At 29.0% G+C, this 12,189-nt stretch overlaps 1 protein-coding gene across 4 annotated transcripts in view; it reads left to right on the top strand.

Annotated features, from left to right (window-relative positions):
* Positions 1-12,189, top strand: part of LOC126750535 (limbic system-associated membrane protein-like) — a 524,620-nt gene that overhangs the window by 327,267 nt on the left and 185,164 nt on the right. For all 4 annotated transcript variants that reach the window (XM_050460178.1, XM_050460174.1, XM_050460176.1 and 1 more), the window contains exon 4: positions 5,324-5,524. In XM_050460178.1, the coding sequence (XP_050316135.1) occupies positions 5,324-5,524 (201 nt within the window). The remainder of the gene's footprint in view (positions 1-5,323; positions 5,525-12,189) is intronic.

Genomic DNA, 12,189 nt, shown 5'->3' on the forward strand with positions numbered 1-12,189 from the left:
TGTGTCAGTATCCAGACGAGGCGATACGATATGAGATATTATTGGAGCATAAGACCAAATTGCCAGTTTATCTAAAGATGTCCAGTAGCGAAGAAGACTCTCGCGACGAAGAAGACATGCCTATTTATTTATATTTGCGAAATCGAAGCAGAAGAAGACGACGACGAAAATATTGGGTACATCCTTATATTAGAAATAACAAAAGGAGAAGACTGTTTATCGCAGCGAGAGAATTAAGGCAGACTGATAAAAAATTTCAGGCCTTTTATAAGATGTCCAAAGAAAGTTTTCGAGAATTATTAAGAGTTGTGGCACCTTTTCTTCACAAACAAAATACAGTGATGAGAGAATGTATTAGTGCAGAGGAAAGGTTACTTATAACACTTAGGTAAGTAAAAAAAAATATTTCTTCAGTTTATAAAGTTTGATTTTTTTAACATTTTAAATATTTATAATAAATATTATAAAGGTATTGGGATTTTAAAGGTTTTCCCAAATGGTTTGATTGGTATGAGATTGTTCTCCCGTTCATATTCATTTGGTGGTGAAGTGATTCCTATCTGGGCCTCCGAAGTGAAATTTCCATATAGTCCATTACTAGCTGAAGATATTTCATTTGTACCAAACGAATGTCGTGATGATTGAGAAACACTTCTTGATGAAGAGTATGGGTAATTATTTGAGCCAGTGGAAGAAAGTGGGGTTGTTATTATTGTAGATGGTCCTGAGCTTTTCTTTATGTTGTCAATTAAGTGCAGAACTTCTAGCTTAAAGTGTCGCATTTGATTATCGGTAAGTGTTTGAATGTCGGGTAATAAACTAAGCAAAAAATATTTTCTAGCAGTTTCATTATCATCAGTAGGGACAAGTTTTTTTTTCTTATTCTGCAAATACTCCAAAAATGATTCGTCCAAATTATTGTACATGTTCTTTTTCCCTGTTGTGTTGTACTGTGGGTTCTTCGTCGACTTTGAAGTAATAGGGACAGAATATTCTCTCTCGGAGTTATTATTAAATAACACTTCTGATGGTGCAGGTGATTCTTCATCCTAATGGTTATTTGCGGCAGTCTCATCCACTTACAAAGCGACTTGACTTTCTAAAGGATTTGGTGGGCCTTCAATATTTCCTGGTGATTAAGTTGTATTTATTAGTTTGACATAGGGCAGAATAAATAGCAAATAATTATGAACGTAGTATGGTTTCTTTGACTTTGCCGAGGAACCACTAGGGGCTGGCTTCAGGCTGCGTACAAATGCTGATCGAATGTTTTCCACCTCTCTTTGCATTCTTGATCTGAAAAAAATAAATATATGTATTAATCGTTATTATTATTATTGTTATCATTATTATATATGGCTTCTTTTTGTTTCAGATACCTAGGATCTGGTTGCACCTTCATGTCTTTGTCATTATATTTTCAAGTAGGACACAGTACTGTGGCAGAAATTATAACTGCCACAACACTGCTTATATGGCAAAAACTGAAAGATGAGTACATGAAAATACCAAATACTGAGGACTGGAAAAATATATCTCAGCGTTTTTATGAAGTCTGGAACATACCAAACTGTTTAGGAGCGATCGACGGGTAACATATACGGATTGAACAACTTCCTAATTCTGGCTCAACCAATTTTAATTATAAACAATATCATTCAATTGTTTTAATGGCAGTGTGTGATGCTGATGGTTTGTTTACTATGGTGGAAACTGGATTTGCTGGGAGGAATAATGATGGTGGGATATGTAAAGAATCCCGAATGCATTATTGGTTAGAAAGAAAAGGCCTTAACATACCGGAAAATTCACCTTTGCCTCATGATGATTCGCAGCAAGTTTTATTTTGTGGGAGATAATGCGTTTCCGTTAAAGCAGTATATGATGAGGCCATATCCTTTGACTTTAATAGATAACAAAAAAGAATGTTCAATTACAGATTAAGTCGTGCAAGAAAAATCATTGAATGTAGTTTTGGAATGATGACAAAAAAATTCCAAGTATTGAGCTGCCCAATTCGTTGTAGAAAAATAGAAAATACGGTAAATATAATAAAAGCTGTTTGTATTTTACATAATTTTGTCCGAAAACGGGAGGGATCTCAGTATACAACATCTATAAATGAACCAACAAGAACCACAAATAGACCGCAAAACGATATTCTTATGCAAGAAGAAGACATTAATTTACAACCGACTTCAGGCCCAACGATACTGCGAAAATATTTGACTAACTATTTTATAAAACCACGTGTTGCTCTTCCTTGGCAAAATAAATATTGTTATTAGTGTATTTCTACCAAAATACAATATTAAAACAACCTCAATTAGCATTAAATAAAACATTATTTGTTTGCAAATGTATTTTAGATTAATTAATTTTGTTTGCAAATGTGTTTTAAATTAATTAAATAAACTTGTTACTTACCAGAAAACTTGGTTTCTTTTGATATTTCATGCCACGCTTTTTCGGTTATGTCCTTCATTGGATAATCCGACCGTTTGAAGTTATACAAACATTCACATTTTTCCACTTCAATGACAATTTTTAAATTATTGTCTCGTTCGGCGGCCATTTCCAAGAAAAAAGACAATATCGTGAGGCAACAGCTTGCTGGCGACTAAATAAAAATGTTGTCGAGCAACTTGCAGCCACGTTGTCGTATCCCTTTCATGTCGTATCGCGTCGTGTGAATAGCTGCATTTAAATATATGGCGGCGACATGTGAGCGACATATTCCTCGGGTATCGTGTTGATGTCGTGTTGCTTCGTCTGTATTGGGCCAAAAACTTACTTTATTTCGTAATGGCGTCACTTGTAACCCACAAAACGTCAGCTATTCTAGTTTTAAGGAGCACGCGGAATTATCTGGTGGGTAATGCAAAGTTGGCAAATTAAAAAAATAATAATATTTTAGAGATTTTACATTTATTTCAATTTAAATCTAATAGTGCCAATCGTGACAACGTTTGGGTGGTTTACCCTAATTTATTTTTAAACCTGAAGTGCTTCCTTGTTAATTTTTTAACTAACTAGATATTTTACTAGACGACAGTACGTAACTACTATAAAGTTTTTAAAATATCGCCTAAATATTTTAGTATACAGAACGTATGTTTTTTCTACCACATGTCCTGAGACATTTTAAAAAACCCTCCAATTTATTTTTTTACTCCTCACTGGAATCCTCTTTTTTTGTGTAGTTTTAAATTTTTAGATATTTTCTTTTTCCTTTAACTCCTTCTTCTTCTTCTTTAGGTACCCATCCGTTTTAGATGTTGGACATTATATTATCAATTTTAACTTTTTGACAGCTCAAAATATTTTTCTTTTGTAATGTTTTTTCTTTTAAGCCCTCTTTTACCCAATACCTTTCCTTATATTATAGTTTGTAGAAGAGAAAGTATCGATCTTTATTTCCTATAACATCCCGCAGGTATTCTAGTTTCCTTTTTTTTAATGGTGTACATGACCTGTAGATCTTTTCTTAATTTTTCTTAGTACTTTTATGGTTGTAATGTGAGCTGCCCATGGTATTCTGCGTATTCTTCTATATAGCCACATTCTAATTGCTTCAAGATTGAGTATTGGCCTCTGTGATTGTACAAAATTTGACGCAGAAAAGAAAAAAGATATACTATCTTAAGTGCCTTACTTTCATTTCAAGAAATTTGTTGTGACTTTTAAAAATGACCCTCTTTTTGTAAAGTACCTTCTTTGATTATCCTTAACGACGATGTTTAATTCCTTGTGCATAATCCCGTTGTTCATTTATGATCGTTCCGAGGCAGCAATATTATTGAACACGTTCAATTCGAGTTTCTTCGATTTAAAGGTAATCTTCATTTATATCTCTTTTGCTGATGGTCATTTGTTTCGTTTTTTATACGTCGATTTTAAGACCATGTTGTTGACTGTACGGCGCTATAGAGTTCAATAATTTTTGCAGTGATTCCAATCTGCTATCGCTAAGGTGTCATAGGCATATCGAATAATATTCAGTACGACTTCATTCAAAGAGATACTTTCTTCGACTGCGTTGAAATTTTTATCGGAATGTAAGTAGGAGTATCAAAAATGAGAGAACACATCCCTGTCTTACCCCACGTTGTATTTTCACTTGTTCCGTTTAATTTCCATCAAGTCTTAAGTAGATATTTGAAATTAATCTGATAGCCTTTTCGCTTAATTATGCTGTGTTTAACGCAATCAAATACTTTTTTAATAATTAATTAAATAATTGATTGGACTTTATTGTTTTTATGATACTAGGAGTATCGGCTGGAGACTTCCATGAATATAGTCTTCTCTTTGGCAATTCGTATTTTGTGTTTTATACTACTAATTCTTTTTTTTTGTGCAAATATTTTTAGCCTAGTCTCCTTTACTATTTCTTTGTCCCAATCCAAACAATGAAACGAAAGCTGTTTTTAACCCAATTCCCAATTAAAATCGTCAATTACGACATTTATTTATTACTTTGGGAGTAGTTGTATTACGTATTTTATGCTTTGGTAGAGACTTTTGACTACCTCTTCTTTTTTGTCTGCAGATAACGTGCAATTAAATTATGCATAAATTATTTTAAACATACAATATTTCCTTGTTCAGTCTTATAGGAACTCACTTATAAAAAATTTCATGGGTGGCCATTGGAATTTGGGTTGTATAAAGTGAAGGAAAATTACGTAATTCATTATTTATTAACATGTAGTAAAAAATTTTAAAACAGATATTTTTTTCCGACATCCTTTAAGTCTTATGGCATAATAAATCATCCTTTTTAGGGCCTTTTTTTTACACTATTTGATGACAATTTAAAATAAATTACACGATATTGTATAATAGATCCCGAGAATTATTTCCATTGAGTTCGTATATAAAATATTATCCAATAAAATTTATGGCTTATAAAATGTATGTATATTTACCATATCACTACGATTACATAAAAACTTAAAAAATATTATTTAAACTAGATCTAATTCTATTAGCTCACCATTTTTATCAGTCAAATTTAATCTGTGTACTTTAAAACAATATTAATTGAATGTACGGCCTAAAACAATAGAAAAAAATCAGTTTGCCACCATTCGTTTTGCGATTTTATTGTAGTGTCACGCTGCTTGTGCCAAATTAAACTCATCGATCGATCCTATTTGTTGGTCAAGAATAAATGCACTAAATTAAAATTGTCAGCATAAAAACATGTCAAAAATGATTAAGTTTTATTCAAAAAAAAAAAAAACTGAAAACTGCGATTTTTTCCAACCAAATGAATTTTTTTTATGCGTCGGTGATTTAAATTAATTTTCAATTTTAGGTCCTTACGTGCTTGTATGGAAACGCGGTATCGCCGTGCTATCAGCTGGAAAAACTTTAGTTTCTCCCGATCCCAGGGTAACATTGAACCCGGATTTTAGTCTAGAAATAAAGGAAGTGGGACCCCAAGATGCCGGAGATTACGTTTGTCAAATAGGGACTTTACAACCGAAAGAAATCACCCATACCGTCGAAATACTTGGTAAGAATTTTATGTTTTAACGAGTTGTAGTTCTAATAGGGTAAATATTAACACAATACCGCATAATTGAAAGAAAACTGAAAAAAAAAACCGTGCCGAATATATTAAACAATACGTCGAGGGAAAATTTGATTGACTTTCATAATGAATGTGGGCTTTGTAAACAATTTTTTTATAAAATGGTAACTTTTTACCTAGAGGCACTGTTTAATTAGAAGTAAACCTTTGTTGTTTGTACTGGGAAATTTGATGTCTGTCTTGTTTTAAATAAACTTTTTTTTTGTAGCGGGAAAATTGTTTTTTTTAATAAAAATAAAATCATTGGAGATTTTTGTATGTGAATTTAATGTCAAACTCAATGGCATTCAATGGCAATATGGTTTCATAAAATATACTGTTTGAAAACTAGGCTATAAAAATTGTTTGATGTTTAATAAAAATATGCTATTTTTTTTTTGATGTACTAATATGTTATATAGAGAATGTGATACAAATACTCGAATATACATTTAATGTCAAATTTAATGGCAGTGAGTGGGCACAATATGGTTTTATAAAATATATTTTATGAAAACGGGATTACAAAAATTATTTGGTGTTCATTAAAAATATACTCCTTTTTATGTACTAAATTATTTTATATCGAGAATGTATTATAAATACTTGTGTAATAAAAAATACAGAAGTTCAGGAAAATATTTATATACTATAGTTTACTAGTTTTAGAACTTAAAATCGTCAAGGACATTTTTTCGATAAATAGTTTTATTATATCCGTTATTTTGTCTTTTGTAAAACAACAACTTTTAATCTTTTTCATCTGTAGTTTTTTATTTTACATTGCATCAAGGCTTTAATGTATAAACTACTACTCTTTTAATTTAATTTATTTTTTTGTTAAATTATAAATTTATTTTAATTCAATATTTTTTGCTCGTTCGAGTGAGTATTTTATGTCTACCATTCATCTTCTGCCTTTCCGTTTCGCTATAATTTTAAAAAACGTATAGAATATTTAATTTATGCATTTATTTATTTATTAATCTTTAAAACTTCCTAAGTGCTTCAGTCTTTAGTTTTATACTATTAATTTTTTTTATTTTATAAATTAAATTATATCAATCATATTTGAAAATACAGAATTATTGATAGAAATATTATTTAAATGGCAAAGTATCTTTGTGTTTTAGTGATTTTTTTAATTTTGTGAAATTATTTATATTGGACTCTTAAGATTTTAATAGACATTTAAAAAAGAAATAAGTACGTCAATTATTTTTAAAAAATTGTAATTTTTCGATATCTTTTTTAAGTAGTTAACTAAGAAATGAGAAAAATCCTCAACTGTCTAAAATAAATTCAGGATCTTTAACTTTTTGACAAAAAAAAAACGATATGTTGTTCATTTCAACTCTCTTCTAGACAGTTAAAGAATTTCTTTTATTTTCATTTTAACTGCCTAAAAAATAATGATGACAACAATTTTTTTAAAATTTTAATTAGGATAAATGTAGGATCATCAACTGGTCAACAAAAAACTACGTTTTTATGTTAAAAGTAATTAAAAACATTCTTTCATTTCTTCTTCAAGTGCCTGGAAGAATTACATTATGACAATAAAGTAGTTATTGTAGAAGGTCAACTGCCTAAAAAAAGATTAAAAATTACGTTTTTATAATTTTTTATTACTTCCAGGCAATTGAATAAGATATTAGCAAAAGTGTCACTAAATATCTAAAATAAATTTAAGACCTTCTACTGCTTAGGATATATTACAAACTATCCTTTAATTCAGTTGTTATTTTTTTTTGGAATTTCCAGAGTAAATAAAATGTATTTTCAACTGCTTGCAAAAAATGGCATACATAATGTTAATTAAAACTACGATCAGCTTTGCATTTATTTTAAACTAATAATTTTAATAGGGATTAATCAGTAAATTAAGGATGGTTAGCATATATTATTTTTTTGAATTTTTTTTATTTCTTCCAAGCAGTTTAAAAAAAAAAGTTAATATAAATATGAAATAATTGTCTATAAAAATATAAATATAAAAATATATGTTTTATGCACAACACTTCTATTCTTTTTTTACCATTAATTTGTTTTATTTATTTCATTTAATTTTAATTTTTGTTACTAATTATATTATGTTAATATAATATCATTATTTGTTCTTCTTCGAATGAATTTTTTTTATTTTTTTTTCTGTTTAGATTTGTTTCTAAATTATTTTGAAAGAAAGTGCATATCATATACATTTAAATTATGCATAATTTATTTTTAAAATCAAATGCCCTGCGGTTTATTTTTCTACTGTTATTTAATTTTTTTTAATTTATCAAGGTAAATTATATGGGGCAAGTGAATGAAAAATTTTTAAAAATATAAATTTAATTTGAATGATAAATTATGTATTAAAATTCTATTACTGTTACTTACTTTAATATACCTAAAATTGGCATAATTATTGTTAATTTATTCCTAATATTTTTGCTTAAATTTATAATTAGAAACTGGTTTTTCATTAAAAACTATTATTTGTAACTTTAATTTTAGGTGCATTTTTTAAAATTTAAAAAAGCATATTTCTACTTTTACTACATTGCATTTAACAGTAAAATTTATTTATTTTTCAAAAGTTAAAATTTACACAAAAAAAGTATTTTTAAAAATAATTATTAACAATTTAAATTTAAAAAATATTGTGTAATAAAGCATCTGTTTTCTTTGTCATATATATTAAATTGTAGTTTTTATTCTTGTATTACTAGTCATACATACGTCAAATTAGATATACAGGGAGACGTTTAATTATGCATCTACTGAAGTTCTGTCAATCACCTCCTCGCCTCCAGCTAACCTCACTTTAATATGTCCAATGGGAACCCCCATTGTCTGATACATCATAGTAAGCAGCGTAAAATTTTCTATTCAACGGTACCAAAAAAAATGAAATCGGTAAATGTGTAAGCAAATAGTTAGCGAAAATGTCGAAATAATGAATATTTTATTTACGCCAAACCTTGGTATTTTAAATGAATACTTTTAGTGTGGTAACTGCATCATTTTAAAATTATTAAATTTTTTATAATAGATCATCAAAAAAAAATACAAGCAATTTAGAAGTTAAAATGTAAGGTAACAAACAGTACATTTAGTTCAAGCAAATTATTTATTTTTTTAAGTAAAGAATGTGTACCGTTACTTGCGAGAAAAAAGAGTGTCTTCAAATTTTTTGCAAAAATCGTTGCAGTCTTATAACTTTGTATGTGTATTTATTTCACTTATATTTTTTGCGAAACCTACCTAATAGGTACAAAAAAACACTGCAATACCTTACATTTTTAAGGCGTTTTAAAAATGTAATCTGCTTTTTAACAGGCGATTTATTATTGTTAAATCTGTCAATTTGACGCGTGCAATTTTTCAATTTTAGTTAAAACAGTGAGCTAATAAAATGGTGTATACGCTAGCCGAAAGAATAGAAATAATTTTCCTTTATGGAGCTCAAGATCGGTGTGCTCGCAGAACCGCGAGAGCATTTAATGAAAGGTATCAAGATAAAAACGTGAGCCATAAATACGTATTAGAATTGATACGAAAATTTGAAGAGACGGGATCGATTTGCAATAAGAAAAAAAATATGAAAATAGAGTTGTCGATGAAGCATGCCAAGTTGAAGTATTAGGACAATCTGCATAAAGTTTTAAAAAAAAAAAAGTTCTTTCCTTATAAAATTCATATTCTTCATGAACTCGGAGAAGATGATTTTGATGGGAGAATTTAATTTTGTGAAGTGATGTGCCAGCGAATTGACGACGATCCCCATTTATTGAAGAACATTTGCTTCAGTGACGAATAAACTTTTTTTTAAATGGCCTGGTGAATAGACATAACTGTAGATACTGGGATAATGAAAATCCGCATGTTTTTTGGGAAGGCCAAACCCAATATCCCAAAAAAATTAATGTTTAGGCAGGAATTTATGGGAATGAAATAATCGGGCCATTTTTTTTGGAAGAAAATTTGACTAGCGAAATTTATTTAAACCTTTTAGAAAATGCAATATACCCTTTCATCATCCAGTCTATGAAAAATAAAGTAGATCAACATGGTGCTATATTATTGAATAAAAATAATATACATTTTCAGCAGGATGGAGCTCCCGCGTACTATACTTTGGTAGTTGGAGAGTGGCTTGATGAAAATTTTCGAGAAAAGTGGATTGGCAGACATAGTGCAGTCGAATGGCCTGCGCGGTCTCTGGACCTAACCCCACTAGACTTTATTCTTTGGGGCTACTTAAATAGCAAAGTTTATAAAACCCCACCTGAGAGTATCGAGAATTTAAAAAATAGAATATTTCAAGAATACAGAGAAATTAGCGGGCAGACCCTTGCCAATGTTCGTAAGGAGTTTGAAAATAGGCTTTTTTATTTTCTTGCTAATAACGGTGCGCATTTTGAACATTTAATAAAATACATTTGTTAAACTAATTAAATTTGTTTTTTTACCCTACCGATTTACACTTTAATTGCTTCTTGGTCAATCAATTTTATTTTTTTTATAACCATTGATAGCATAATGAATGCCCTTTAAAATAATGTATCACACCATGGGGTAGCCATTTGACATACCAAAGTTTGGCGAATAATAAAATAAAATATTCATTATTTTTAGACATTTTCGCTAACTATTTGCTTACACATTTACCGATTTCATTTTTTTTGGTACCGTTAAATAGAGAATTTTAAATTTTTTTTACAAATAGACATATTATGGTGAGGTTAGCTGGAGGTGAGGAGGTGATTGACAGAACTTCAGGAAATTCATAAGTAAACGTCCCCCTGTATATCTTTTTTTTTTTTTTTTTTTTTTTTTTTTTTTTTAAGAAAGTTATTATGGGCGGATCGTTTTGAAATGCAAGCACTGTATAAGTGTATCAGACCTAATAAAGCCTCCTGTACTATATGTTTAATACTAATTAGTTTTATTCTTTATAAATAATAATTTTATTATTTAGCCACAAAATATGAATAAAAAGAAAATTTCTCGAAATATATATATGACAATCTTAAGCAATAATTAATAGACTAATTATGGCTAATAATTTTCAAGCAAATAATATTTTCCGTGGAATCAGTTTCAGGCAATTTTTAAAATATATTTCTTAATCTTTTTTATTTAAGTTTTGATACAAAATATTATATTCAATTATTTCGACTACTTTGAAGCATCCTCAGATGTATTTTTTGTATTTAAAGGTCTGAAAAAATGGTTAATACAAATTCTTTATTTTAAATTCCTGTAACTAAATAAAGAATTAAAAATTTCTTTATTTAGTTACAGGAATTTAAAACCTATAAATTGAACTACTCAGAAAACCATACATATTGTAATGAAATTCGGGAATACACTTTTATTGGCAACGTAAAAAACACTAACCTAACTCGCCTTGACTGTCGTTTAATTGTTTCCAAGGTAAAAACTGACTAAACAATTAAAACTGAATAAAATGTCATGAAGCGCGTCCAAACCCGAAGGAACAGTTTCGGAATATTTCACATTTTTTTATTGTTTTTACCGAAAGGAACCAATAATTTTGGGAGAATACTACCAGTCAAAGCAAGCAAGTATACAAATTCTAGCAAGTTTAAAATATAAGGATTTACAATAATATAACCTAAATAACCTAAAATGGGGTTTCAACCAAGATGAACTACTTTAAAATTAGACACTATAATGAAAATATACAAACCTATAATATATGTATATATTTATATAACCTATATATATATGATGAAAATATACAAACCTGTAATATAAGTTGAATTAGTAATATAAGTAGTATTATAAGTAGAACCCTAAATAAACCCTACGAATCAACGTCAACTACAAAATACGAAAAAAATAGGTTAAAAACTAGAAAAATAATTAACGTTTTCGTCATGATATATATTTCTGCAAGACACATATTTTTAAAATTAACCATACTTATGTAACACAAAATCTCATGTTACCTTATTTAGGTATAATTTTAGACAAAAAACTTACTTGCAAAGTAATTCTTATACGTCTTACATAAGGTCTAGAATTGATTTTGAGCTTACTAACTGTTAATAGAAGTATATATAGAGCCTACCTATTAGCCATGGTCCTATGGGTTCTACACCTATTAAAGCACTTTATGAAGTTGAAGCATTAGAACCTAACTTGCTGAGCTCCAAGTTTCTTATGAAATAGAAAAATCTTAATACAGAACTTTTATGCAAGATTTATAAATTAAGCACTTATGATTTAACCACCTCTTTGTAAAGCCTGTCAAGAGTTGTACGCAATGTTAGAATTAGTTACTTACTCGGTACAAGGCACCCTAATTTAACACTCTTTATTCATCAGAATTAAGAAATCACTCCGAGAGCATATAAACATATACATATGCTTTAAAAATACTGAGGTAGTATACTAGGAATTTATATTCGTTCTCTAGATATTTGGAATTTAAATCAGTAAACATTGTAGCATATCAAAGCAATTTAAAATTCAAGCACTAGCTTCAGATATAAATATGCTAGTGAAACACAAAGCAATTTTTGCTTAAGATAGAAGTCCACTTATTTCGTCATTTGATAGATACCATGTCTACATTTCAGGTAATTGAA

Source organism: Anthonomus grandis, chromosome 2, assembly GCF_022605725.1.
Source record: "Anthonomus grandis grandis chromosome 2, icAntGran1.3, whole genome shotgun sequence".
Lineage (NCBI taxonomy): Eukaryota > Metazoa > Arthropoda > Insecta > Coleoptera > Curculionidae > Anthonomus > Anthonomus grandis.